General features: G+C 41.9%; 6 protein-coding genes across 14 annotated transcripts in view; 5 read left to right on the forward strand and 1 right to left on the reverse strand.

Moving 5' to 3' along the window:
* The first annotated feature begins 254 nt into the window (after positions 1–254).
* LOC100123111 (origin recognition complex subunit 3) lies at positions 255–3,502 on the forward strand. The gene is made up of 14 exons (XM_008204668.4): positions 255–402; positions 526–654; positions 717–831; positions 927–1,084; positions 1,153–1,313; positions 1,390–1,498; positions 1,571–1,735; positions 1,801–1,983; positions 2,064–2,189; positions 2,261–2,551; positions 2,629–2,862; positions 2,936–3,049; positions 3,122–3,186; positions 3,264–3,502. Exons 1-14 carry the CDS (start codon positions 379–381, stop codon positions 3,355–3,357), a joined length of 1,968 nt encoding a protein of 655 aa, XP_008202890.1. The 5' UTR covers positions 255–378; the 3' UTR covers positions 3,358–3,502.
* A 123-nt stretch (positions 3,503–3,625) lies between these two features.
* On the forward strand, positions 3,626–6,504 carry LOC100123119 (homeobox protein extradenticle-like). The gene is made up of 5 exons (XM_031922262.1): positions 3,626–3,898; positions 4,462–4,656; positions 4,736–5,081; positions 5,174–5,594; positions 5,659–6,504. Exons 2-5 carry the CDS (start codon positions 4,548–4,550, stop codon positions 5,986–5,988), a joined length of 1,206 nt encoding a protein of 401 aa, XP_031778122.1. The 5' UTR covers positions 3,626–3,898; positions 4,462–4,547; the 3' UTR covers positions 5,989–6,504.
* Positions 6,505–7,772: 1,268 nt separating this feature from the next.
* LOC100123128 (probable cytochrome P450 4p3) lies at positions 7,773–26,803 on the reverse strand. 7 transcript variants are annotated; one of them, XM_032602256.1, is made up of 14 exons: positions 26,713–26,803; positions 26,261–26,452; positions 10,331–10,404; positions 10,107–10,213; positions 9,926–10,016; positions 9,667–9,852; positions 9,468–9,564; positions 9,277–9,376; positions 9,094–9,199; positions 8,917–9,023; positions 8,774–8,842; positions 8,545–8,713; positions 8,297–8,476; positions 7,893–8,226 (listed from the first exon to the last, which is right to left on the reverse strand). In XM_032602256.1, exons 3-14 carry the CDS (start codon positions 10,401–10,403, stop codon positions 8,063–8,065), a joined length of 1,449 nt encoding a protein of 482 aa, XP_032458147.1. In that variant the 5' UTR covers position 10,404; positions 26,261–26,452; positions 26,713–26,803; the 3' UTR covers positions 7,893–8,062. The 7 variants fall into 7 exon arrangements, with proteins under 7 accessions (XP_008202892.1, XP_008202893.1, XP_008202891.1 ...); XM_032602257.1 differs by having other exon boundaries at positions 26,564–26,750; XM_008204670.3 differs by lacking the exon at positions 26,261–26,452 and having other exon boundaries at positions 7,773–8,226; positions 26,713–26,737.
* On the forward strand, positions 12,918–15,049 carry LOC100123137 (pre-B-cell leukemia transcription factor 1-like). Its single transcript, XM_001606698.5, has 3 exons — positions 12,918–13,350; positions 13,487–13,874; positions 13,961–15,049. The coding sequence occupies exons 1-3, from the start codon at positions 13,189–13,191 to the stop codon at positions 14,572–14,574; spliced, it is 1,164 nt and encodes a 387-aa protein (XP_001606748.2). The 5' UTR covers positions 12,918–13,188; the 3' UTR covers positions 14,575–15,049.
* The window catches only part of LOC100677905, a 56,405-nt gene continuing 44,222 nt past the window's right edge, over positions 15,795–27,977 (forward strand). The window contains exons 1-2 of one of the 3 annotated variants that reach the window (XM_016983898.2): positions 15,795–16,155; positions 17,278–17,403. The gene's annotated coding sequence lies outside the window, so the exon portion shown is untranslated. Of the gene's footprint in view, positions 16,241–17,277; positions 17,404–27,977 lie in introns of all 3 variants that reach the window. The other 2 variants (XM_031922253.1, XM_031922254.1) reach the window with 2 other exon arrangements.
* On the forward strand, positions 26,600–27,904 carry LOC100677840 (translation initiation factor IF-2-like). The gene is made up of 2 exons (XM_003425497.4): positions 26,600–27,209; positions 27,323–27,904. The coding sequence occupies exons 1-2, from the start codon at positions 26,926–26,928 to the stop codon at positions 27,441–27,443; spliced, it is 405 nt and encodes a 134-aa protein (XP_003425545.1). The 5' UTR covers positions 26,600–26,925; the 3' UTR covers positions 27,444–27,904.

Consider the following 27,977-nt stretch of genomic DNA (forward strand, 5'->3'; position numbering starts at 1 on the left):
TAAGTTGGTAGACATCATTTTCGTGCCTAAAAGTTGAGCGGCCAACTTCATACCGCAGACTTTTTGGCGGGAAATCGTGATCACTGCACTGATCGCACATCAGCTGACATTATCGAAGGCAACTCTGCCGGTTCATTATACACAGGATACAAAAATACTTAAAATTGAAAAATCTATGAGAAGATAACTTATTGTTATTTTAAAGAGCAACTGACGCTACTGCTAGTACGGTTGAAAGAAGAATAAATAGATTATTCGCAGTTTCTAAATATTTCTCAAGTGATTTGTGTTCATACTCCATTGCATTTAATGTTTACATGCTTTTTATATTAAATGAGAAAATTGTGCTAAAAATACAAGAACTGAAAGTATACCATCATGGAAGATGTGTCTGTATCGAAGGTATTAATTCATTATAATTGAACTCTTTGAACTCATTTTGTGATAATATCAGAAAAAATCAACAGTCTTCTGCTAGAACAATATCTATTTCATTTGATTTATAACAATGTCTTTCCATCACAGGGTGTTTTTGCCCATGTACCTCGCAAATTTGGCCAGAAAAAGAAGAAAAATAAAAATCTCGATCATATAAACGAACCATGGTATAAGGCATTCAAAGAAACTTGGATGGCGATTGAAAATTCTGCAACTGTACGTTTTGTATATGATTTACTATTAATTATGCTTTGTTTTTATTAAAATATCTGTTTTAGAGGGTTAATGTGGATACTTTTAAACAAATATTGTCAGACTTGGAAAGTTTTGTGGAAAAAATCAAAACTATGTCACTCTTGACCGATGAAATACCAACTGGTATTCTGTTGGCAGGTGCGTATTTTTTTTAATGATTTTTCAATGAATGTCTGCAATATTTCCAATAAAAAAGAATGTTGTACAGAATAGGCAAATAAAATTTGTTTCAGGTGTCAATCTTCCTGATCATAATTTACTGTTGCACAAACTTGAGATACAATTGCAACCAATTACCCGGTATATAGCCACTGTTTGGTCAAGAGATGCTAGTACTTTGAAAAATTTGACGGATGAAGTTGTTTGCCAATTAATTAATGGATCAAGATCGGTAAGATGCTGTTTTATTTTACACTGCTCCTTTGGCATTTGTTTTTATTGAAAGACCATGAATTTTAGGAGGATGATTCATTGTTAGTAAAGAAAAGTCAATGTACTTTTTTTACTTTACAAGCTTGGCACCAAGAGAACAATATTTCAAATACTCCACTAGTCATCATTATACCTGATTTTGAAAGTTTTTCATACAACATATTACATGATTTCATACTGATTCTTAGGTAATATGGTTTATGTTTATCAGATACCTGCAATGAATTTACAAAACTAATTTTGAATTAATTTTAATCTCTTTAGTTCCTATTGCAACTCTATAAAGTTTGTATTAATTTTTGGTGTTGCAACAACTCTACATGTAGTCCATCGATCTTTATCATATGATGCTACATCAAAACTGAAAATTCAAGTACGTTAATTGTAATTCTTATTTTAAATTCTACCATTAATGGAAACATTCAATTTTTGTTTCTTTCTTTAGGTATTTCATACACAAAAACAAGTAGATAGTCTTTCTGATGTATTGGATGGTATCGTTTTAGCTCCCAACATTCCATTCAAATTAACTGGACGAGCATTCAAATTACTTATTGATATATTCATCTGGTATGACTTTTCTGTTAAAAGTTATCTTCAAAGTTATAAAGTAAGTTTACATGGTAGATTTATTAAGAGTTTTTTAAGTATGCCCACTTAATAAAAGAATTGCAGGTATGCGTATGGAGGCATTTTTATGGGCAAAACGAAAAATTGATTTGTTGTGATAAGGAAAGTATTAAAAATCGGGTTTCACAATTGACTCCTAAGGACTTGAAAAAATTGAAAGCACTTCCGTCTGTAGAAAGATATTTCAACTCAATGGATAAAACTAAGTTTGACAGTGCCTCTAATAAGGTATTAATTAGTTCACATAATAATATTAGTCAAAATATCGATTAAGTGACCACATAGATGTTTTATTTAAAATTTTCCAGCAATTTCAGGAAATTTTAATAAAGCTATTAAATGAATTTCACAAATATATCAGTGATTTTTTGATAATATTAAGATGTTTGCACAAAGTCAGTGTCACACTACCAACAACTCCTTTCGGAAAAAACGTAATAGAAAAAATACATAAATTGAAATTTTTAAGAAAGTAAATATATTTTCAACAAAAATATTTTTTTAGTTTCGCAATATTTATACAAATGCTGTTTTTGGAAATACTAATTTATGTGAAACAGAGGAATATAAACGAGCTATACAATTATTAGGTTTTTTATCTAAAGAAGAGTTATTAACAAATATCAAATCCATCATAAGAATACTAGATGATTATGAATCTGCTCCTGAAAACATAAAAGATAAATTACAGGAATACATGGATTTGCTACGAAGTGCAAGTCTTGAAGTCGCGCCATTTGATTTGGAAGTTGAAACAGAGAAAATCAAATTATCTAGTCGTACGGCATTTAAAACGGTTAACAAATTTTTATCTAAAGTAATTTTACAAAAAAAAAACCGAAGTCTTCATCCCAAAATGTTCCTCTTTTACAGAGCTTAAGGCAGGCATCTCTAAAAGTGCGCAGTTCGCCCTACAAAGAAATGCAAATTGAATTCATCAAGTTTTTGGATAATGAGGTATTTCAACCATACTTGAAGAGTCCTGCACACATGCCACTCAACGAAATATTCTGTTGCGATGACCCAAGCATAGTGCATAATTACATAAGAGGATCGATGAAGGCTGTAATTCACAATGGATTGCGCGATCCATATTTATATCTTAAAGTAAGATATTTCTTTTTAGATAATCAATTTTATATGAATTAATCAATAGATTATACAGTAACCATCATTACAGTGTGATTGTTGTTCTGCGGAAGGTGAAATCCTCCAAACACATCCAGACATAAGCATTCTGTACAAGTGTCATTTAGAATCGAGAAAGATGATCAATATGTACGATTGGTTACAGGTAAGACTACACTAATTATTAAATGTGAATTCAACTCAACATTTCAAATTCATAATATTTCGTTGCTCTTAGACTTTCGTGATAACAGTGGATCCAAATGACAGGTCAAATGACGATGAAGTTAATCCAGAATTGTAGTATCCTTTTAATTCAATATAGATCAGCGTATACATTATCTTCGATCATGTATGCTCCTTAACGAATTTTCCCGCAGCGATCGATTCTCACGCGCCGTGGCGGAACTTCAATTCTTAGGTTTCATCAAAACTACGAGAAAGAAGACTGATCACGTTAAAAAGCTGACTTGAGTTCGATAACGCGACGCGCAGCAAAACTCACTTTCCAAAAGCTGAATCATTATTTATACTCCGCTTGTACATTTATTAAAAACTCCGCTACACATAGATGTACGATCGTCGTTCGTAATAAAAAATATTTTTCCAACAGAGAAAAGATTCGAACGAAATTTTCCCGCCTCGACAGCGCTTGCTTCCCCGCCGGAACCTCTGAAATGGCGAGATTTTCCGCGCCTATATACCCTTCGAGACCCCGAAGTCAGAGTGGGGAGGGTGATGCAGCGAGGGGCCCTTCGCGCGCACTGTAACGCAGCAGCCGAGGCGCATTCGGAAGCGGACCAGCGTCTTGCTCGCGCCTCCGGGAGATTGTGTATACCATAATTGTCGGTTGTTCTTCCCTCCTTCTAAGCATGTAGATTCAGTCTCGAGATATCTAGTGTTTTATACAGGATCGGCTGGGCGTGTTCGTTTCTTGTGGAGTTTATAACGTATAATTTGCCCGCCTGTTAGCGTTTTAGTGAAGTTTGACGGAGGATACGTCAGCTGGCAACACGTGAGTAACTTTTTTTATCCAGCCGCTTTGAGATCGCTCTTTTTCAAGTGACGTTTTTTTTTTTTTTTTCATTTGCAAGAAACTTATTTATCACGAATTTAAATTTTAACAAGCCTCACGCGTCCAAGCGTGTACAGAGAAGATCGAAAAAGCGAAAGTGCACGGCAGCGAGCGTCTGGACATGTATTTACCTGTCCAAGTTTGAAGCCTCTCGGCTCGGCGGGGTAACCCTTATACGGGGCAATAAAAGTCGACCGTTGGAGGCGCAGCAGTCCCTTTTTTCCCGATTTCGCCCCCCCCCCCCTTCAGGTATACGGAGTGACTTTCTCTCGAAGAGTCGAAAACACGCCGTATGCTCGAGATCTGCTTCGTTTCCCCCGGGTTTCCCAGCTGTGGAGTCATGTAGCAATTTAGTTTTATTGCGTTTAGGCGTCTGAAAATTTATAATTTATTGTAGCTTCCGCGCAGGGTTTTCTCTCGCTTCTCCGAAATCACAACCAATTTAAGCTATCTATGCGCGGTTCCATGGCAAATTTACTAATATATATTGATTATTTATACAGCTCGACTTGGAGACAGTGTGACATAGTCGGAGAGCGATCGGCGCATTGGATTGAGAGTGCAGGCAAAAAAGAAACTTACATAAAAAATGGATGAAGCTGGAAGACTGATTCACTCCCCCGAAGACTCTGGTGATTTGCTTGCCGACAATGGGATTCCAAACGCAGGAGGCTACAGGATTACAGGTCCCATCAATGGTATGACACTTTTTCGTAACAGCTTCTCGGATCGGCAGTGTGACAAATCGATTTTACAATCCGCAAATATGATTTTTAGGTCAAGAGCAATCGGATCAAGCGTCGGGAACGTCAAACGGCGTCGGTCGCCGGAAAGATATAAACGAGCTGCTGCAGCAGGTCATGAGTATCCAGACACAGACCATAGACTCTTCACCGGTTAGCGTTAACGAATCCAAATGGGCATTATATAACCACCCGCTTATGCCGGCTCTCTTCAACGTCCTCTGCGAGTTTAAGGAAAAGACCGGACTTTCCCTAAGACACACTCACGAGGAGGACTTACAACCCGACGCTCAACTCATGCGACTCGATAATATGCTCATCGCCGAGGGCGTCACCGAGCCTAACAAAGCTGGCGGTTCCGCGGCTGCTAGAGCTTCTAGGTTGATTCATTTATCTTTTATTTTAATGCAATATATCATAGCACATGGTTTAGAACAGCATTCTGACGATTTTTATTTTCGAAATTCCACAGTCAAATCGATAGCGCGATCGAGCACTACGACTACCGCAGCAAACTTGCCACGATTCGTCAGTGGTATCACCAAGAGCTTAAGAAGTGCGAGCGCGACACTAGTGTATTCACGGACCACGTGATGACGTTGATCAAGGAACAAGGCGCTGTCAGGCCGATCAACAGCAAGGAGGGCGAGAAGACCGTACAGATAATCCAGAAGAAGCTCAGCAATATCCAGATCCAATTAAAACAGCAGACTTGCGAGGCAGTGATGAGTTTGAGAAGCCGATTTCTCGACGCCAGGCGCAAGCGACGCAATTTTAGCAAACAAGCCTCGGAGATACTCAATGCCTATTTCTACTCGCACCTGAGTAATCCGTATCCCAGCGAGGAGGCCAAGGAGGAACTGGCCAGAAAGTGTGACATCACCGTTTCGCAGGTGTGCATTTACTTTTTTATTTATTTTTGTTTAAACTAGTCTAACTACTTAAAAAATCAAATAGGTGTCCAACTGGTTCGGCAACAAGCGCATTCGCTATAAAAAGAACATCGGTAAGGCGCAGGAGGAGGCGAACCTGTACGCGGCGAAGAAAGCTGCAGCGATTGCCAGTAGTTGTGCGGCCGCCGGATCGTCGCCTTATCATGGAGGCTCCTCGAGCCATGGCACGCCAACTCCGATTATGTCACCGGCACCATCGGTCGGCTCTCAGGACATGGGCCACCAGGTTTACGCTATGAACATGAATTATCCTGGCGCTGGACAGGCCTACGCTGCTTCTGGAATGGGATACGATCCTATGCATCATCAAAGACTGTCTCCCGATTCGCAATAAAATGTTGTGGTTCGAATGGTTTGTCATTTTCGGGTTTATCGAGCCTAACTGTTACCGACTGATTAGCAGTGTTAGGGTGGGGGATATTACGATAATGTCAGATGCCCTGTGTAAATCAAGAAATCAGTTTCATTATACATGTTTTCACATTGAGCGATAGCACATAGGGTATTTCAAAGGATTTGCAAGCAAAGAGCGTTTAGTTACCTGTTTTGAATGAGTATAAATAGATTGACTTTTACTATAGTATAGTTTATTCTTGATGGATAAAAGTTGTCAATTTTTAGATGTAGATTACAATTGATTGTATTTTGCTATGTTTTCTGCCGAGCGTGGGTGACACGTTGACGTGATGGCAAAATAAACGACGATACAAGCATGGGTAGCTTGTTTTCTTTAATTAGTGCAATAAATATAAAAAGATTGCATGTTTCATGTGCACGTCGTTCCATATATTTTTGTAAAACGTTTCGTTAAATTATGCCTACAATAAAACTGAAATTAAATTAGCTAAAATTTATTCTACATTAATACACCCCATTCATTGCAATATAATATAGTCTATGCACATCATATCATTTTGTATTTCATCTTATAAATTTTACGTGAACCGGATGAGTAAGGTGCAGTATAATATTGGTTTCGAGTTTCACATTGGCAGGAAAATCAACGGGTTCGAGATAAAAATTGTACAATATGTGGGCGAGCATTATTTTCATTTCAAGCATCGCAAATTTTTTACCTGATTGAAAAATAATCGCGCATTAATAATTCGAACCAAAATGGAACGAGATGGCAATGTGAAAAGTTTGAAAAAATGTAATAATTACCGATACAGTTACGGGATGCAGCACTGAAAGGTATATATGCGAACAGGTACTGCAAGGCACACTCGTACACGGCTCTTTTATTAACATTAACTTTGCTAGTCAATAGAACCTGCAAAATTAACAACAATATTTCAAAAAGTGGAAACTCATATTTGATTTTTTAAAGGCAATTTGCACCTCTATGCCATCGGGATCACGAACAAGCACCCACATGCGGGTAAGGAACCATAATCTTGCAATGGGATACTCTTTGGTGATCTGGCGCAAAGCAGTCCATAATTGTTGTATACATTATAAAAAAGTGGTACTTATATTTAATCTTTAAACGGTCACTTAGTGCGTTGTGTAAATTTTACTTTCGTCTTCTTTATTCACAATATTATGCTATAAAAATCATTGCTGCACTCTGATACGATATTACTATAACGATATCCGCACATTTCTCAAAAATAATGAGTACTAACCTTTGCTACCAGCTAAGCTAAGTAGATTTCCAAGAAATGGAAGGGGAAATCTTTCCAGGTATTTTATTGACTATCCTAGCTATGCGGCGATATCGAATCCATATGTGAAAAACGAGCAAACACGACAAAATCAATACTAACAATAAATGCATAGTACTATTCGAATATCGCGCGTTAAATTTGAACTGAACGCGATATCTGTATATCGGGATATAAATTTGCTCGCGCCGTGTAATATTTCATTAACTCGTCATTTTGGCATTGAAACTTGTTGGCCTTGAAAGCAACCAAATTTGGGAACGAATTCGCCAGTATAATTTCTATCGATACACACTGCCTATGATATATTATGAGGTGCTGCTTTATTCGCTTGTATAACTATTATAATAAAAACCAATTTTGGATAAACTATAAATAAGTTTAAAAGACGCATTTAGATATTTCACCGTACGACATTTAAATTTTGGATATGAAAAAATATACGTAATTATTCATTCGTGTATTTACATTTATTATTTATAGCATAATTTAAAAAATAGCGATTAACATCATGAGGACAAATGAGGATTAAATTAAAATTTTTTTAATCATACACATAATAGACTCAGTCAAACAAAACACAAAAGTGATTACTCTTGAAAATACACACATTTTCATAGAGAAAAATTAACACTATGTGACGCAGAACAAATCTGCAGCACGTCTCACTTCAACTGAACAATGCCGCATAATACCATGTATAACGTTTATCGTTGTTAAACTTTGCTCGACAAGTGATTTTTATACATCTCTTCTAATAAATTTCACGTGTACTGGATGAGATAGACGTAGTATAACATTAACTTCGAATCTTATACTGGCAGTAAGGTCAACAGGTTCCAGATAAAAGTTGTATAAAACGTGAGAGAGGATTACTTTCATCTCAAACATAGCGAATTTCTGGCCTGAAAATTTTTTCGTACGTTATCAATCAATTATGCAAAAAAAGTAAAAAAAAAAAAAAAACTAACTTACCGATACAGTTACGAGGACCAGCACTGAAAGGCATGTATGCAAATGGATGACGCTTCTTGACATTTTCTTCTAAAAATCGGTCTGGATCGAATTTTTCCGGCTCTTGCCAGTGTTTGGGATCTCTATGAAGGTCGTAAACGAAAAATGCCACGTCAACTCCAGCGGGTAGGAGGTACTTTTCTGAAAACAACAGTGAGTATGAAAAGTATTACATTATTAATACTTGTCTTTTCTTATGAAATCCTTACTTAGTTGAACATCTTCATTTAGGTGACGTATGAAATTACCAATCGCTGGATACAACCGCATCGCTTCCTTTATACACCGATCTAAATATTCAAATTTTTGGATTTCCTTGATGTCCAGTTTGCCTCCGTTTTCACTAAAGACTTGAATAACTTCTGCTCGCGCTCGATCCTTGAATTACAGTTAATTCTCGGTATATTTGTTGATAAAAATCATAGCCGTTTTAATTACCTGTGCTTCTGGATTTTCAGCTAACAACATCAGCATAATCACCATCGAAATCGAAGTTGTATCATGGCCCTGCAAAATATTTTCATAAACGTATTTTTTTGATCATATTATAGTTGTATTTTTTGCAACGCAATAATACCTACAGCAAGAACAAGTAAGTCAACTTCTTCACGGATGCCCTTTTCATCTATGAGGCCGTCCTGTTCGGCTGATAGTAATACATCAAGCATAACTAGTCTCTTTTTAGTTCCTGCAATCACGCGATAATTATGAGCACATCGCAATATTATAATCGACTTGATTTCTCGGTGTGCGCTCACCTTTGAAACTATCATCTTCTGCGCTCTCCTCCACATCGTCCACAAAATGCTGGTACGAACGGTTCTCCTGGAAATTAGCGTGATACTCCTTTCGCTCTCGTATTATCTATATCGAATGCAATGTGAAACGAACATTTTTACCGACTGCCCTTCGAGATTTTCAATATAAACGTAATTAAATACCCTGTCGGTGAATTCGTGAAGAATCTTAATAGCGTGATCCTGCCTACGTCCAAGGGGTAAGAAATACATCATCCAATCCGTGATGTAAGGTCTTGCTCCTCTGAAAAACAGTCAAAAGGATTTGCTCGTTTTGCCCATAAAAAGCGATGTTTTCTCTATGCCGGGGACTAGTACAACTTTGGCCTATATACCTGTATACAAATATATCGTCGATCTCGCGAATAGCTTCCTTGTATTCTTGCAGAACTTTATTGTCTAATTTATCCAAGCTGATGCCCAGCGCCGATTCTGTCGGAATAACAAACATCGTAAATCGTACACGGAATCGCCGCGGTTGAAGTATTTTAAGATTAAAATGAAAAAAAAAAAAACTTCCTATATTTAACTAACCGCAAATTATTTGTAGCGTCAGATCCGACAGTAACGGTAGAATATTCAAAACGCATTCATCGCCATGCGATTTAATTTCTTCCACGAATTGCTTGGTGTATTCGATCGAAATCTCAACGTACTTTTTCATTACGTTGTAGTGGAAGCCGGTGTTAACAATTTTCCTACGTTCAGTCCATTTCTCTCCTGTACGTAAGTCGTTTTGGAAATAATTTCGTAATAAATTAGAGGTTACAGTTATTTTAAGACGTGTACTCACGCTTGCTGGTAAGAAGTCCGGTGTGCAACCACTTTAGCGCTAGGTTGTATGCCTGTCCTTTGTTCACGTTCACTTTACTCGTTAGTAAAACCTGCGAAAGAATGCAATTGACGTTTAGAAAAAAAAAAAAAAATAAAATAACAACTCAATTGATTTGAATTTTCAGAGAAACGTTACCTACCTCCATGTCGTCTGCATCCTGAATAAAGATCCACGCGCGCGTGGGAAACCACATTCTTTTTATAGAGCATCCTTTCATGAGAGCGCGCAATTTATTCCATAACTCTTCTATAAATTGAAATTGAAAAAATATACTTTGAAGCAGCATCGGTTAACTTCATCTCCGACCCTACTGGGAAAAGTCTATTTGTGTTAAAAAAAAAAACAAGAATATCAAACACTTACCTCTGTTACCCGCAAAACTGAGTAAATTACCAAGAAAGGGCAGAGGATACGGTCCTGGTATCTTGGCGACCATGCTGCCCACGCGACCGTATCGAACCCGTACATGAAAAGCAATTAATCCGATTACAATGAAAACGAGTAATAAGTACAAGAGCGCCATAGCAGCGAGCAAGCTGGGCGTTCGAGTATCGCGATGTCAATCCGAATAGCGCCAAACTTGGACTAAACGATGACAGAACGTTTGGATCGGCTTTTATATATATATAAAAAAAAATTAGGTATATGCTGTGCGATCCGAAAAGACGAGATCTTTAATTGGTGTCATAACAAGCATATCTATTTGTGTCTTAAAGAATACGCAGCGCTTTGCCTGGATCTCGGCGTTGAGGTGAGAGAGAGAGAGAGAGAGAGAGAGAGAGAGAGAGAGAGAGAGAGAGAGAGAGAGAGAGAGGGATAGATTGGAGCGTTTTTTAATGAGCCAAAAGTGGGGACACAGTTGCACATATTGTATATAGTGTGAGCGCACTATGTAACTGGCTTAATCGATTTTAAATCGAAACATCAGTCATAGCTCGTATAATATACATGTGATATAATTGTAGTAATAATTGATTACAATTCAAGCAGTAAATAAGCGAACCTTTTTTTATATTATTATAATTACAGACGTAGATGCCGCTTAATCCAGCTAGTGGGTTTTTCCGCGATAGACCGCAAGTATAAGAATCGAATTTATATTGTAACAAAATACGTAAAACAACGTTTGCGGATCGTGGAAACTTTTTAGAAAGCGTATTATATCCTTGAATATTAAAAATAGCGAGCTATGCTTTTCAACGGAGAAAATAACAAGTTAAAATTAATGATGTATGTGATTTTTCGTATATAATCTGCCAATAGAAATGCTTTCGCCTGTTTTTGGATAAAAATTTCGTTCGGAATAACTTTTTCAATTCAATTATTGCTATAGGAGCATCAACTGTGAATTTCATCCGTGATACTTTGATTTTATCCGACGAATCGAGGTGGCTAAGCAGTCATGATAATCACGCGATCGCGGAATAATCGTCGTCAAACGTATGAGCATAATACGCGCTGACCAACTCCATGTCAGAGCTCGCGACAGAGTACAGGTAAAAGCGACGCGAGTCACGTGTTCCAGAGATGATCGAGCTCAACAGTAAAGATACTCTTTTTTACATGTTTAATAATCCTTCGCGCGGCGAATCAGTCGTCAAGTTCCTGAAACGAATTGATGACTAATAAACGCAAAATATACTGATATCAACAACAGAAGCTTCTGAGTATATAGCGTATACAAGCGGCTTCTCTAGATGTCAACAGAAAGGTTTTTCAACCAAAAATTTATAAATTTCAACATGACGATGAGCAGCTCAGACTTTGCTGGAAAGTAGAATCTACGAGAGTATGAAAAGTGCACAGATTGTTTGAGTTGGTTTAAATAATAGAAAATATGTGCTTATACTTTTGTGTCGTCTGGATCACGAACAATTATCCACGCGCGAGTAGGGAATCATAATCTCGTGATGGGGTAATCTTTATGGCGATCTTGCGCAAGGCGTTCCATACTTGTTCTATAGATGAAGAAAAAAGCTAGTGAATTGCGCGACACGAGAAAAATTTGCAAAAATTATCAACAATTTAAGCGGCGTTCACAAGAGAGAGTATATTCCCGAAAATCGGCAGAGGGTACATTCCAGGTATCTCATCGATTATCCTGCCCACACGACCGTATCGAATGCATAGATGGAAAAGGATTAAACAGGCTAAAATCAACACTAATTGCGCAGCCACAGCAGCAAAGCAAGCGAAGCCAGTTCACAAAGCGTCAAAGTTAAACTGAACGATACCTATACGCCGTTTTTTTTTTTTTAATTGCTCCTCCCTACGTCCTGCACTCGGTGAAATTCCAACAGAATGAGGCATTTAAATACTGTGGATGGAGCAAAAGTATACGCCGCTTTAGGGTTATTAAATCTTTATTTAAAATGACGCAAATACCGTTTTTTTGCTTCCTCCTGGAATAAGCTCCGTAATCGTCAGCCTTCTATAGTTTCTTAAATAAAAAACCAACAAACAAACAGACACGTCACGAAGCGCTATATGCAGAAAACTTGTATTATTTGTTCGAACACTATAAAGAGAGCTGCGACGAGAGTATTTAACGAAAATGTATAAATATTTATAAGATTTTTACACGCATAAATTATTCAAAAATTTTAAACCATCGCTAATTATTATTTAAACGCGACATACACGCAGTATGCAGAGATGAGCGCACATCAGGCTTTCCCCGTATACAGCAATTTATAATCCCTTTTCGAAATTTTCAACACGTACACCGCACTTACCGATCATCAGATCCATATGTGTACACTCGGACGCAAAAGGAAGCCAATGGCAAAACCGTATAGGTCCGCCCCCCCCCCTCCGGCAGCGAATTTGACTTATGGCCGGACTGATCGGATTATAATCCGACGTCCGATTGCTGATATATATTTCGGCCGCCGCGTTAATCCTTTCGCCGGCGACACACTGGCCGAACCCTTTGTACTCCACCTACGGATGATCCGCTTATCATACCTAGCTGTAGGGTTATATTAGGGCAAATTACGACGCGGATTGGGGAAAATTCAAGTGATGATCGAAATTTTGGCCGAGATCGCTAGCTGCCCGCTTCTCACCGAGAGTATAAATCTGAAGGTAGCGAGTGCTCGAGCAGCCATTTGCATCGAACCGTCCGAGGGTGAGGATCGACTTGTCGAAAAGTTAGCGTGTGCGTGTAGGTCGTAGTGTCACACAGAGACACACACACACACAGCAGTTTTCCGCGACCGATGGATCCGAGCGGGTGCATCACGCAAGCGCTGCGGCCAGCTGAGCCCGTCACGTATCCGATGATGCAGAACTACAATCATCAGAGTCAGCAGCTCGCGAATAACTCGGATTACAGAAGCATGACGATGCAGACGATCAATTCGGACCAGTGCTACGATATGGTGAGTGTTTGTTATTGTGCCCTCGCTGTTTACATCGAGCACATTTCGGATTGGAATATTCTCGTCGGAAAGTCTTAGTTGTCGCGCGCGCGGAGAACGTAAATTTAAAAACGTAACGATCGTTTGTCCTCCATAGAACCAGGTCTCGCTGCAGAACATGCCGATGGAGCATCCCATATATCAGCCAGTCCCGATGCATCCGCACACGCAGAGCCTGAAAAAACTGCTGGAGGAGCTGAGGAAGTTGCCGCAGGATCAGGACGTAACCGAGCCGGGTACGCAGGAGAAGAAGATCGCGCTGAACAATCACCGGCTCTTCCCGATTCTCCGCAACGTCTTGTGCGATCTGAAGAAGGAGAGCTACGGGAAACGCGGCCAGCGGCAGTTTTTCGCCGACGAGAAGCCCGAGAACAAGCCCAACGAGCAGCTCATACGGCTGGACAAGATGCTCATCGCGGAGGGCATCGCCGAGCCTCAATTGGACGACACCTGCGCCACCCTCGCGAAACTCGAAGCCTCGTTAGGTAATTAGCCCTTTCTCTCGCACGCATCTGTAATAATATGCAGTACGGCGATTTGCCTGAAACGACGATTCGGCCGAGTGTCGCAGGACCCCACGGAATCGGCAACCAGGACTACCGCGACAAGCTGAAGCTGGTCAAGGTGTGGTACCACGGGGAGCTGGCCAAGTACAACATGCACTGCAAGAGCTTCAAGGAGCACGTGAGGACGCTGCTGGCCGAGCAGTGCGCGACTCGGCCGATCAGCGTCGAGGAGGCCGAGCGGACGATCGACATGATCCACCGGAAGTTCGAGGCCGTGCAGATCGTGCTTAAGCAGCAGACCTGCGAGTCCGTGATGACGCTGCGCAGCCGGTGCCTCGACGCCAGGCGCAGGCGGCGCAACTTTAGCAAAGAAGCCTCGAAGATACTCAATGCCTACTTCTACTCGCACCTGCACAACCCCTACCCCAGCGAGGAGGCCAAGGAGGAACTGGCCAGGCAGTGCGAAATCACCGTATCCCAGGTGTCCAACTGGTTCGGCAACAAGCGCATCCGCTACAAGAAGAGCACCGAAAAGCTCGAGGAGGGGGCCAGCATGCACGCGAGCATGGCCTACGACATGCCCCCGAAAGTCCAGCAGGACTACCAGCTTCCGCACTACACGACTCCCTCGGCCATGGGATACGATCAGCCGTACTACGGCCAACAGTCGAGCGTCTGACTCGACCTCTCTGAATTGTACATAATTTAATCTCTCGCGCCGTTTTGACATCGGCCGATTATTATTATTTTTAAGTTTTATCACAATTCCAATTCTACATACACACGGCACGACGCCGAGCTTGAATAATTCTTCAAGCCGTATGTCTCTAGCATGTAATCGTCAATCGTATATACTTTTTTTAATTAGTGTATATGATATAATTAGTGTGCGAGTTGAAATTTTTAATTCTACATATATACTTTTTTTTGTATATTTTTTTCATTCGATCGTTCATACTTGCACCTCATTTAGATTCAGTTTACGTGCGTATATAAAAGTGAGCTTTACGCAGCTTCGCAAAATTTCAACTCGTATACAACAGAATTGTACATAAGTAATTTTTCTGAAGAACTTGGAACTTTAAGCCCGTATACGCCTGTCGAGAAATTAGCTGTTATTTCTATTGCATAAACAGCAAGATCCTACGAAAATACAGGAATTTCTCTTCATTTTCAAAAAGCAACGCCATACCCCCAGTCTCCCCTCCAATAAAGCGCCGGTGCGTAGGTGTCGGGATGATTTATCGCACTCGCCGCCTCTGAGTGTACGTGATCAATACACGCACACACACGCCTATTATATTATATATATATATATATCGAAGTAAACTCTGACGTCACTTCATCAATCATCGCGTTCAACGGTCGCGAGTCGTATGCGGTTCGCTAATGGACACTTGGAAGAGATGGACTCGACGTTTATTAAAACTTTGGCCGTGGAAGGATTGCGCGCGGGTTATATTCACTAAAATACTCTCTATATTCGTAAAATTACACGTGCGCAGGTATATACGAAGAGGAAAGTGCAGGGCGTGTCGATATCGAAGACGCACAGGCGGCGCGCTGTACAATCCTAAGTAGACAATTTACGACTCGAACATTTGCGCGAGTTTGCCCATACCTATACGGACTTGTCGGAATAATTCGTTTACGGCTTCGCTCGAGGGAAAGGATTACAGTAGACTGTGCCGCTCATGCAGCTACCCGAGGACGTACGTATTTTTTTCAAAATAAAAATTCGAAAAACAATTCAAAGCATAGCCACATATATAGCTATATACAGAGGAGGCTGGCAGAAGCGCGCGCAACCGCTCGCGAAAGGAGCGCCGGCGCCGGCGTCGCGCGCCGATCCTATATACGAGCACTCGAGCCGCGTAGCGAGAAGCGGCCGCGAATATATCGCAGTCAGTGAGCCTCGGGCCGCCGCAACACCTGTAGCAGGCGCGCGCGCCTCCTGCACTCTCTCTCTCTCTATCTATTTATCTATCCATTCATCCATCCATTCATCCATCCATCCATCCATCTCTCTCTCTCTTCTATACCTATACGTACCTACAAAGACAGCTCCGAGCGTTTTGGCAAAGCCGAGTGCGAACTCGTCGTCGTCAAGCGCAGCTTCGTTCGCCGATCCGAGAGAGATCGATCGCGCGAGTTCGGTGTTTTTAGTGCGACGCGCGAGGGACTATAGGATCGATCGCGAGTGAACTAGTATTTCACCTGGATTGGGATTACTGTGCGGCGTGTATTATCGTTACAGCTGGTAAATTACGCTGCTGATGGAGGTTCTTTAGAAAGCTCTGCTGCTGCCGGGAGATCGTATGGACGCGAGCTTTCGCGAGTACGAGGTGATCGTTTCTCGCTGAATAATAATGAATTTTAATTTTCGAGAGATGTTCGCGGTCAATCGGCCGCTTTTATCGGATATTCCCGCGGTCGGGGGATGCATAATAACGGATTATAACGAGAACGTTAATCGCCTGTATATAGCTATTGAAAGCGCTCGAAATTCCTCGTCGACGTTCTCTCTCACAGGCAGGGCATTAAAAACGGTGAATAATATTGGGTAAACAAGTTTACGATGTAGCTTGTCAGTGTATGTGTTTTAGCGTCAAACACGAATGCAAGTGCAAGCTTCGGCCGGGAAAGTGCGCTTATTTCTCGTGTTTTATACGCGGGAAAAGTACGGCGAGCGTGGAATTATACGCTGCAGTGCACAGACGGAATACGTGTGCATTTATGAGATTCCAAGTATATAGTCGAGAAGCTTTCCGCTGGATTCCAGTCAAACATCAGCCCTCTGAAACGTCACACGCGAATCAAACGTGTTTGTTTGAAATTAATTTTGCATTAATCGATAAAAATTGGAAGGTAAAGCGCAAACCTCGTTAAATAATTATATAGTACACGCATACACTTTTCACACACGGTACACTAGAGCGCTGAATAAATAATACTATAATTCCGTGCATCATATCGTGAATAATTAACAGCGCTGATACCTGCTCAATCCGCGTATACAAAATATAACGAAACTTACTGGCGGCAGGTATACAGCGCAAAGCTCTATACACCACTCACTCACACACATAATGTGTATAGAGATCCAACTAGAAACTAGGTCTGCCGTATATATATATACATACGAGGCATTTGACCTCTCGACGTATCCATTAGCCCCGGCAGCCCGCGAGACATTAGCCGCTATCATCAATTTTCTTTCCAACTCTACTGCGACGTGTAAATGCGAAAGCCGCAAAATTCGCCGGCAGCAGAGCTTTTTTTCACACATACGTTCGGTCACTGTCGATCCCGAGTATTATACAATCTCACGGGTACTCGGTGCGACGCCTCAACCCTCTTCTCTCTCTCTTTCTCTCTCTAGGATAATTTCCGATAGTTATACAACGCGACTATACCTGCAGTTGCTGATGCAGTGATCTCTCATCCAGCTACAGCGCTGAGAGCAGCAGCCATCGCTGTACGAGGGAAAAATCTCATCCCGGCCGAGGTGAGTCTTAGGGATTTACTTTTTTTCCCAACGACCTGTATATATATATATATATATATATATATATATATATATATATATATATATATATATATATATATATATATATATATATATATATATATATATATATATATATATATAGCTGTATACAATATGGCACGTGTGTATAGGTATATGTGGAGGGAAGAGTGATACGCCCGCGGATTTTATTTTCTCGGAAGGTGCAGCAGTAGCACAATGCGATTGATGGCGCGTCTGTGCTCTCTCTCTCTCTTGGGCACAGCCTTTGCTTTCGCTTGATAAATGTGTCGAGCGATGCATCAGTGCGCCGACGCCCTCGAGTGTTTTATTTGGGATTGATTGACCGCGCGGGGAATAAGAGGGATGAGTTTAGCGCTTATAGCGCGGTAATAGTCGCGCTTATGTGATTCGAGACTCCGATGTATGACCTGCGGAGGAATTTTCGAAACTTCACCTTTATCTGGCTTTATGTATATCGAGTTTATCAGATTTCTGCCTTTTTTTCCCGGGGATCGTCGGAGAGAACAAACTTTGCACTCGTTGAAAAAACAGGCGAGAGTAACCCGTTTAAGGTGTTTGGACGACTGAAAATAGCTTTCCCTTGCCCGAAAAAGAGCAGGCCAATATTTTTTCGAATTTCGGGGTATATAGAGGACCAATTCTAAAAGCACGAGCGCGAATAGGGGCTTGAAATAGTCGAAACACAATCAGCGCTGAATGTCAATAAACGCGAGCAGTAGCGGCGGCGTTTATAAATTGATCGGTCAGCGTTGACAAAAGTTATTAAACCGTCTCTCTTTCTCCTCGCGTTACAGGCTTCGGCCTTTTCTCTCGCTCGCTTATACACCTCTCTCCGCTCTATTTTTCTTTTTTCCTCTCTTGTATACTCTCCTTCTTTTCTTATACCAGGAACGAGCTTTTTCGGCACTTCTACGTGCACACGGCAACGTTTGCCCCTTTTCGTTACACGGAAAGCTTGTTTTCGCGAAAGCTCCGCAGTTTCTTCTCTTGAGTCCGAATTTATAATTTAAAGCCGGCAAAGAGATTTTTCATTTTCTGGTTAAACTTGTTCTGAGCGCGTTTATATTTTCAGTGTTTCTGAAACGCGGAATTTAGCGAAAAACTTACGAGAAAAAAATAATGGGACAGCCTTTTGTCGTTAATTCATAACGAGGAAAAAGAATCATTCCAGCAACGACTTTACACGCAGCGGAAATAGCGTGGCGCAGCTTGAGAAAGGGGCAAATAATTATATGCATCAGCCTCTCTTTCCCCCTCTCTCTCTCTCTCTTTCCGGGTATGCTTTTTTGCGCCCTTCCACTTGTCTCTTTGACTTGACCTCACTTTTTCTCGTTGGGTATTTCACTCTCTGCCGCGAGGATTTCATTTTTCCTCTCTCATAGCCAGCTTCTCTCTCCGACAATTTTTGTTTCAACTCTCCTTTTTTCCTCCCCAGCGTGACTCGCTCGACACTGCGGACTGGCTCGTTAGAAGGAAAGTGAATTGGTTTTCCAGTCAATGTTTTCAAAAGGTTTGTCTGCGGCCGCGCGGAAAATTCGCCATTTTTACAGGTTTGTTAAAAAAGAAAAAGCGCAATTTTCGGAACTTGCAATACCCGCCTCTTATTTTCGCACGTTCGAATTGTTTTCTCTGCGCACGTGTATGTGTATGTGTGTATACGCGCGAGGACTCGCGAGATGCTGATTGATTTGTTTGAGCCCGTTAATTGGGTTTATTTGACAAATAAAACGCGATCAACGCGCTCTTGGTAAATAAGAGGAGTCGCCGAGCGAGTTTTTTTTTACTCTTGCCTTAGTTTTTAGGCGCTGCATGCGACGTCTCGAAAATTGGGTTAAGAATTATGAATATAGCACAGCGGATTTAATGAGCGGGCGTTTACGAGCTGAAAGCAGATGCAGCATTTGGAATATGTCTCTCTCACGCGTATAATTATAAAACGAAGCCTGTGTGCGCAGAATTTAGCGTTATGATTGTAAACGCGTCGTTTTATACGCGTGCTTCCGGGCGTTTATCGTCGAGTGTGTATAGCTAAATATGGAATCACGGCACGTAAAATCCTGGGCGGTTGATTCAATTTTGGATATAATTAGAATTTTTTATGCCAACGAAATACGAATGGATTTTTCTTTCAAGCGCTGAATATTCAATTAGCTTTTGACGTTCCGCGAACATTGTAATTCGCGACGATACGGAGGGAGGGAAGAAAATCATTCATTTGGAAAAAGATTAATGCACAACTTTCTGATGGAAACTCGAAAGTCAAGTTGGAAGAGCGAGTTCGTTAGAAACTTTCTCTCTCGAGGAGTATGCGGGGCAAAACGATAGAGGAATAATAAAGAGACCCTTTACTCTCGATCGTCTATAAAAGTGCGTTGAGTGCTCGTACAGTTTCCTAAACAGAGAGAAGAATTTGTATGGCACTTGAGAAAAAAAAATTTGAATTTCGCAATCGTGATACTTTATCGAAGCGTTTTCTAAAACGATAGCCTCTTTAAAGCAACGTTAGTGCGCTCGCGCTGGAACCGCGTTATTTATTTGCGCCCCTAATTCAAAGTCAATATACGAAGGTTAATTAAGCCGGCTGAAAAAAATTACAAGCGAGCGCTGACCTAGAAAGGCCGGCTCTCTCTCTCTCTCTCTCTCTCTCTCTTGAAAAATGAGAGTAAAATTTTTCGCATTTTTTCCTTACGTAAGTACAGAACGCGACTGCATCAGCAAAGTTCGTTAAAAATTGAGAAGCAAACGGTGTCGGCGAGCCTTTGGAAGACAGAAGAAAATCTGAGCCTTGCGCGCGAAGCTCGTTCTCCCTCCCTATATACACTCGCTCGAGTTGTGCACTATTCATCAGGTTCTCGCGCGCCAGAAGCTCGCGTCAATAGCCGTTTCTTTCCCCTTCCGCACAAAGAGGCCGAGCTTTCGTCGTGCGCGCGCGGCTTTTTTTGCTGCGCTTTGGCTCTCTCTCTCTCTCTCTCTTTCTGTCTAAATGTGAGAGAATTGAATTTTTCGCTGCGTTGACGCGCTCACGGTGTCTTTGTTATACTGAAAGGAAGGAAATTCGTTTAGCGAGACTGATTGTGCAAACAGTTGTCATAGCTTGGTTAGTTTGGGGGGGATGGCCGTTTTTTAGGTTTTGAACTGAATTAGGAAGTATCACCTTTGAATTAGCTTAATAATTTTGTATGCTTTTTCTCATAATCCACTCCATCGCCGTCGCAGAGGTGAAAGCTCGTTCCAAAAGCGCAATAATCTCAGCTCCGGCAAGCATAAAGCTGAAATCCGGCCGGTTATCGCGTTCCGTCAAAACAATTAAAGCCGAGGATCTCAAAGAGAATCACCGCGCGCACAAAGCCTCCGCGAGCCCTTAATTTCCTTTCCCCTCATCGAGGGACGAACGTCCTGCGACTTTCACGAAGCTAATGAAGTAATTCTTTCTTCGGCGCGCGGCTCCTTTGGTCAGAGCCACGCGATACCTTCTCGGCTGATGTGTCCCCCATTCAACTTGCTGCTTCTTATCAACGAGAGCTATGCGCGCGGCTCTCTTTGTTATGGAGAAAAATCATTTTCCTTCATTTCCAGCTCGGTGTAAGGCACGATAATTGCTTGTTTGCGTGACGCTCGAGCTTTCGGCCGCGCGCGTTTTGATAGATCGAGAAGTTTGCTGCTATACGCTTCTGCGATTGTTGCGGCCTCGTAATTGCATTCAATTATTGAATTTATTTTGATGGATGACCGATACGTATGACCGTATAAGTATGCGATGAATGCTAAGATAAAAGCACGTCGCATTATTTCAGTATACGCAGCTTTTGTTAATTCTCTGTTTCCAGCGATGCTTATTACAATCCGCACGATCGCGAGCGGTTCGTCGAAAGCACACTCTCGGCTCCGCAAACAACTCAGTCCTTTGTCGAGGACGAACAGAAGAGAAAAACATGTATAGCACATCGGCGAAATTCCGATAGCGCGGGCCGGCATACGGATGGCCGACGAGAATGTCTCTCTCAGCGTGGGAGAGAAAAAAAAACCGAAATTCCTCGAGGACGTTCCGTATATTACCCCCTGATAATCCAATTCCCACGAGGACAACGTCGCCTCTTTTTCCTCTCACTCCATCTCCGCGCGTCGAGAGAAAGAAGGACTGCCACTGCGACCTCCGCATTTTGATAACCGCGCGTGCGATAACGTCGCGGAGTATAATCATCGCTGAAGAGAGAGAGAGAGAGAGAGAGAGAGAGAGAGAGAGAGAGAGAGCGAGTCTCTCGATAAAATCCTTAGTGGATTTCATTTTAGGAAAAGCGCTTACGTAGATCACACACACACACATAGGTCTGAGGGGGAGAAGTTCTTCTTCTTCTTCTTCTTCTTCTTCAGTTCTTCTTGCGACGCACGTGCGGGAGAGAAAGTTGCGGCAAGTGGATGGTGTGTGCTTCTGACGCTGCGGAGATTCTTGCCGATATGGGCGAATTTTTTTTCAATCGACTATTTTCCCCCTGCCGCGCGTAGGCGGAGGTTTCTTTTTTACGTTGCTTCAGTGTAGACACTGTCATTTTTTCGGGGGTGAGTTTATAGCGTGATTTTTGAAGGAGAGAAAGGTTGGAATGCTGGGAATTCGAATGGTGTTCCGGAAGTGGTCAAGAGGAGAAGCCGGAGAAAACTTTTACGGATTTTTTTATCATTGACCGGCGAAGATGATTGATTTTGCTTCTGAGGCACTAGTCGCGCCGGGAGTGTACGTATATAGCTTCGTAACTAAAATACGAGAAGCCGGTGTCAATCGCACGCTCAGTAGGTCAGCCGCCGGCAAAATGTATTTCGAGCTTTGAAGAGGAAAGGGCAAAAAATCGTTCTCGCCTGAGAGTGTACCGCGAGAGTATCAAAGGGTCTCCCTTCCAGTTGCGTATACTCGCACGTATGCGCACTTAGAAAAGTACTTATTTACCTCTCTATAAGAATGTTCCTGCGGGGATATACGCGGTAAAAGTGCATATAACCCCACGACAGCAATATCCATTCGGCGGTTATACGTGTGTTGGGCAGCGTATTTCAGAGGACATAATAATATCGCATGTAAATTCCCTCGCGAGAAACCCAAGATGACACGCGCATATAGTTGGTGGCTTGGAGTTAAAACAAGATATATACGCATAACTTACTCCCCCTTAAATCTAGTTGAAATATCAAGTTTACGAATCCGCAGACTTCCTAAATAAATAATTTACCGATAAACTTCGCAATCGCATCCCCCTCCCCCCTCGCGCGCGCGCACTGCACCCATCGCAATAATAACCCGGCAGTCGAGGTATGCGGGAAAATCTAAATTTCAAAACATCCGCTGAAAATTAATTCCTCGCGCGCGCGCGCGCGCATCCGGAGAGAGATTCCCCGCCGGTTTCGCAAACTGCATTTTCATTTCGAAAATTACAGAACAGAGTCGTAAGAGAGAGAGAGAGAGAGAGAGAGAGAGACGCCGGCACATAAACAGTTGTTCCTGCGGCTTTCCTTCATATTTCGCTCGCTCGAGTTGTGTGCATGAATAAGAGAGGAGATTACTCGTATCTACTGCGCCCCATTGTGCTCCTCGTTGAGTGTATACATATATCTGTGTACGTATACCTATATAGCTCACGCGCGTTATAGCTATGCACGTTTTAATGGGGCAAACAGGTGAGCTGCCCGGAGCGTAACTTGAAAACAATGCGGGCGGGGAGCGATTAGGGAGTTTGCGCGCGACAGAGACAGAGACAGAGAGAGAGAGAGAGAGAGAGACAGTAGTGGGTTAGACGCCGCAACTGGTTCGACTCGTTATACTCTCCGCTTTCCGCGAGGAATCGCTGCTGAGTGAAAATTCATTTATACTAATTCCTGAAAAATCTCGCTCCCTTCCTCTTCGCTGCCGCCCATAATCGAGCTAGACAACGCAGCCACGACTCTCGAACGTTAATCTCGCCGAGCAGCTCTTACGCGCGATGATGTAATGCCCGTGCTTTACGATCGCGACGCTCGCGTAAAATAAACGTCGACGACACGCTGCGCGTAATTTACATAAACCCTCTCGCGAAAGTTTCGAACGTTACACTTCGAACGTAAAATCCGCGGAGAGCTGTATATTTACGTGCTTTTTGCACGTGCGCATCGTTGGATGCAGTCGATTAGAGTATGGTTGTATTATTTTTTTTTTTTTTTTGGTTCTGAATTTCAGAGTAAAAAGAAAGCCTGAGAGAGAATGACGTTTTGGAAAGAAAGTTGGAAGGTTCGTACGGATTTGTTATTACTGCCTAGTGGTGCTACATAAGCAGGAAGAGATCGTAGACCCAGGGGAGCTTTGAAAGCGCAGCGGGAAAACGGCTTTGTATAGTAGTACTGCAAGACATGCTCTGTTTTACGTACGAGGCATTATTTTCTTTTAGGAAAAAAATGTTAAAAGCACGAGTAAATCGTTCGTGTATACATATGGCGAGTTTTAATAAGCCGTTAAGAGCTTGTAAGCTCCGAAACAGATTATGAATTGATTTGGGATTTTATAGGAAGACAAAGACGTCGAGTTTTTAAAAGCAATCGGATCACAGTAGTACGTACAAGTTTGCAGTCGGACAGCTCTCTGATAGCCCGACACACACACACACACTTGATTCATGGATTTTCCAAGTTTCAACGTCATTTCAATGCAGGCTCTCTGTATATACCGTATAATTTTTACGTGTCTTTCGGGATGGATGGGGGAAAGAACGTTTCCGTGAGGGAACGTCAGCGTATGCATACATCAAAAATGTGTAATATAACATACGAGTCGTGCGAGATGCGCAGGCCGACGAGTTGTACAAACGAGGCTCGTTTCGGTGTACCATTTGTCATTCGATCTCATGGATCTGACACTGCGAGACTAATCACACCGCGGCTTTTCTTATTTACCGCTACGTCACGTCGCGCGTCATTTTCACGACGAGTTTTCAGTGTCTTCCTCGATATATTATATTTCTCTAAACGACACCACAAGCTCAATTTCAAGCGGAATTGAGTGCTCCCAATCCTAATGTTTTCTTCTCAATTTCCAGCTAAAAGCGTCGATTTTAATTTAATGGATAAATTACTCATCGCGGAGCGTACACACATTACCATCGTCGAAGCTATAATTTCGTTGAGCTAAAGCCACTTTAATCAGTCTGATAATATCCATTGACGATCATGCGTATAGTTTGATCGCTAATTAGAACTGGAAATATGCCTGCGCAGGTTATATATTATACACAGGCGGTGCAGCGAAATTTCGATAATCGTGAAAGCGCGTCTTCAAACATTTCCAATTTTCAATGCGGCGAGTAAATAGCCCAACTCCGAAGATGACAATCCGCGTAGTGCACGCGCACGAGGTCTATTAATATTTGCGATCGGCTATTTACGAACTAATTATCGTTGCGCACGAGTACAGAGAAAAACAACTGCTGTAATAACGAGACGATCACCCGTCACGAATATTTCGTATAGTGAGAGCCGTATGCATTAAAAGACGATTATCCATATAAGTGATATTGCGCGAGCCGTGGAACTGCTTGGTATTTGATTCTATAAATTCTGAGAGGCCATTATTGCTTTTTTTAATCTTTCATTCATGAATGCCGGATATTACGAGCGCAGACTATAAAATGTCCTCGTCGCGCGTTCGCCTCTCATATTGACGCGACTCTGTTATTGCTGGCGCTTCTGCAGCCGGCGGGGGACTTTATCGCGAAATTCTTCCTGATGCTTTTTTTTTTTCTTTAGTCCGAGCGAGACATTTTCAAGCGTATACGTATAGACGCTTCATCGATTGCCGAATAATCGAAGCGACATTTTATTTTAATATATATGAATGCTGTCAGAAATCAATAGCGGATTTCCCGACGAGTTGTTAGATTTGTATGAAAAAAAAAGGAAGGAGTATCGAAGTTATACATAGACCTATTGTAAAATTCCCTTTTCAAACATTATCGCATAATTATACCTATAGCATTCTCGCAATTAAAAGTACAACCATTATCCGCGGATAAAAGTCTAATTCGCTATGTCCAGGCTAATGTCGTCATGCTCGCATGAAATATACACCGGCTTTACATCGCTGAGCGATGTTCATTATCGCATCAACTACTACTATTTTCCCGCCTCTATGTTTTCCTCTCTCGCTCAGCTCTTACAAGCGCGTCCGCGTCGCGTCGAATTATTCTCAGCTCTGTCACGGCTGAAATTGCTATCGGACGAATATATAGACACGCGGCTGTGCGTGTGTGCGAACCTGTTGAAAAATTAAAAATTCAAGCCGCCGATACACAAACATGTGCTGTGCTGTACATCATGTATAAGGCTGAATATTTCAAACGCTTTTCGCTTTGGATCGATATTATTACTTGGGATGCAGCAAATATCGCGTTTCCCAATCCTTTATACACCAGCATCAATCCACTCTCGGACTCATCCGCTCACAATCCTCGCGCCGTAAATTCAAATCAGCTGGGGGGGGCTTTAATTAAAGCGAAAAAAGCGCAGCTTCACCGCATTGTCTCTTCTGCACTATCGCGTCATCTAATTAAACGCAGCGCATCGCGTATACACATATAACCCCGCACTCTTCATATTCAATCTCAATTGGCCAAGTATATGTATATGTATACAGGAGCACCGGAGAGCACAGAGCCCGCGCGAGAAGTCCTTGACCGCGGAACTCATAGCACCCCGTGTGGGCACCGCGCTAAATTAAATCGAGCAACTTTTTCCGAGCCCCGCAAACCGGAAAAGTCCTGCCCCCAACTTTAAAGCCTTCCCTATATATATATATATATACCGCTTCTCTGGTGCAGCAACTCTTGGGTCTAATCCTTCACTTGAATTACTTGAGTAATGGCGCGGTGATGGGGAATTTCCCGCTTTGTGGCTTTTTGACCTTCCTCGCGAGTTTGCCGCGCGGCTTTTTCCTTCTTCTTGTGCGCCATTTAATGCCCGGGAGATTTAGCGACACTTTCAAGTTGGCCAGATTCTAACGCGACCAAGTTTCGATATGAATATGAATATACATAGTTTCCCGAGCGAGTGACGCCGTGAATAACTCGAGAGGGAAGAAATAAGATGCATATAGGTATTTTGTTACTTTGCGAGGTTATATTTTTCTAGGCGCCAGAGGTCTGGTCGGCCATCTTGGCGTAGTTTTTTTAACGGAAAAAAAACCGTTACTGTTCGAATCTCTTCCACTGCGCCGCAAGCTTTAATTTTCAGTCGAAAATATCAACGCGTACATACCTAGCCGCTGTCGATGCACAACACAAACACTGCACACTGTTTTTCCGCGAATTTTCTCGACCGAAGCCATCATCACGTGACACACACACACCATAAACAAAGAAGGTCCTCGCGCGAAAACGTTTCTATACTGCTCCTCAGTCGGCCGTCTCCAGGCTCGGCAGTCGGACGCGTGTGTTTTGACCGCAGTGCAAGCAAACGAGATCGATCAAGATGGTGCCTCCACTTCGCTACAGAGGCAAGTTCATAAGCCAGAAAAAGTACGAGCAGAAGATGAGGATGATGGAGAATATTGCAAAGCTGCAAAGATTGAACAAGGAGAGACGTGCTGCGCTCAAAGCCGAATCGAAGGTTAGAACACGCAGTCCCGAGCCGGGCGAAGAAGCAGCAGCAGCAGCATCGCCGCCAAGTTCACCGTCACAGCCGTCGTCGCCGAAACCGGCCAAGAAAGAGAAGCCTAAGAGTGCTGAGACTTCTAAAAAGCGCGGTATCAAGAGGTAAGTTCGCGTTCGCTATATACTTTTTGTGGTTATGCTTGCACCGAGTGGATGCTGTATGGGTGTGGAAAAGTTGTCGACGGAAGAATTAAAGGTGCGTTTTTGTGTTGCAGAAAGGCGTCACCCGAGATAAGCGACCCGGCGTCTAAGCGAAGTGCCGTTGATAAGCAGAATATGGAGAACTCTCCCCAGCAAGCCAACCTTAGCAGTGGATCTGCTAGAAGTGACGAATAGAGTTTAGTTTGACTTGTTAACGGGACATATGGAATCAAGATAGCTATGCTGTATAGGTATAGTAGTGTAACCTCGATTATTTCATGATAAATGGACTATTTTTTTTTAACTCACTATTGATTTGATTCAATATGTCACCTGATAAATTATAATCAGACAAAATCATTTTTGACAGCATCGCTGAAAGAAAGCTTTAATTTGTATTCAATAGATAGCTAGTCAGTAGCTACTTCTAAGAAGTCTTGCTTTACGTTAAATTATTTAAAAGAATATTTATGTATTTATTGATCTACGTTAAGAAGTGTATACGTGCAATTCCACATCTATCTTGTCAAGTTAGAATAAGTTCACTATAGTTTAACAAATTATATGTTCAAAAGTAAAAGTGACATTTGCCAATGCACACTGTAAAGTCTAAATTTCAATTGAAGATTAAAAGTTTGTAATTCATCCACTGCAAACACAGAGCTTGTTACTTCCATCCACCCAATTAAAAATTTGAAGTCTTCGGAGCTGTAAAAAACTTCTCCAAAG

This window comes from Nasonia vitripennis, chromosome 1 (assembly GCF_009193385.2).
Source record: "Nasonia vitripennis strain AsymCx chromosome 1, Nvit_psr_1.1, whole genome shotgun sequence".
NCBI lineage: Eukaryota > Metazoa > Arthropoda > Insecta > Hymenoptera > Pteromalidae > Nasonia > Nasonia vitripennis.

What these genes read in the sequence shown, in the direction of transcription:
- LOC100677840 (XM_003425497.4), top strand. Translation starts at nt 26,926, where the DNA reads ATGGTGCCTCCACTTCGCTACAGAGGCAAGTTCATAAGCCAGAAAAAG. An exon ending in AAAAAGCGCGGTATCAAGAG is followed by an intron (nt 27,210 to 27,322) that starts GTAAGTTCGCGT and finishes TTTGTGTTGCAG; the next exon opens with AAAGGCGTCACCCGAGATAA.
- LOC100123137 (XM_001606698.5), top strand. Translation starts at nt 13,189, where the DNA reads ATGGATCCGAGCGGGTGCATCACGCAAGCGCTGCGGCCAGCTGAGCCC. An exon ending in CGGACCAGTGCTACGATATG is followed by an intron (nt 13,351 to 13,486) that starts GTGAGTGTTTGT and finishes TGTCCTCCATAG; the next exon opens with AACCAGGTCTCGCTGCAGAA. An exon ending in GAAACTCGAAGCCTCGTTAG is followed by an intron (nt 13,875 to 13,960) that starts GTAATTAGCCCT and finishes CGAGTGTCGCAG; the next exon opens with GACCCCACGGAATCGGCAAC.
- LOC100123111 (XM_008204668.4), top strand. Translation starts at nt 379, where the DNA reads ATGGAAGATGTGTCTGTATCGAAG. An exon ending in TAATTAATGGATCAAGATCG is followed by an intron (nt 1,085 to 1,152) that starts GTAAGATGCTGT and finishes CATGAATTTTAG; the next exon opens with GAGGATGATTCATTGTTAGT. An exon ending in CATCAAAACTGAAAATTCAA is followed by an intron (nt 1,499 to 1,570) that starts GTACGTTAATTG and finishes TTCTTTCTTTAG; the next exon opens with GTATTTCATACACAAAAACA.
- LOC100123128 (XM_008204669.4), bottom strand. Translation starts at nt 10,490, where the DNA reads ATGGCGCTCTTGTACTTATTACTCGTTTTCATTGTAATCGGATTAATT. An exon ending in AGGATGCAGACGACATGGAG is followed by an intron (nt 10,017 to 10,106) that starts GTAGGTAACGTT and finishes ATTCTTTCGCAG; the next exon opens with GTTTTACTAACGAGTAAAGT. An exon ending in TTGACTTACTTGTTCTTGCT is followed by an intron (nt 8,843 to 8,916) that starts GTAGGTATTATT and finishes AATATTTTGCAG; the next exon opens with GGCCATGATACAACTTCGAT.
- LOC100123119 (XM_031922262.1), top strand. Translation starts at nt 4,548, where the DNA reads ATGGATGAAGCTGGAAGACTGATTCACTCCCCCGAAGACTCTGGTGAT. An exon ending in GATTACAGGTCCCATCAATG is followed by an intron (nt 4,657 to 4,735) that starts GTATGACACTTT and finishes TATGATTTTTAG; the next exon opens with GTCAAGAGCAATCGGATCAA. An exon ending in GCGGCTGCTAGAGCTTCTAG is followed by an intron (nt 5,082 to 5,173) that starts GTTGATTCATTT and finishes GAAATTCCACAG; the next exon opens with TCAAATCGATAGCGCGATCG.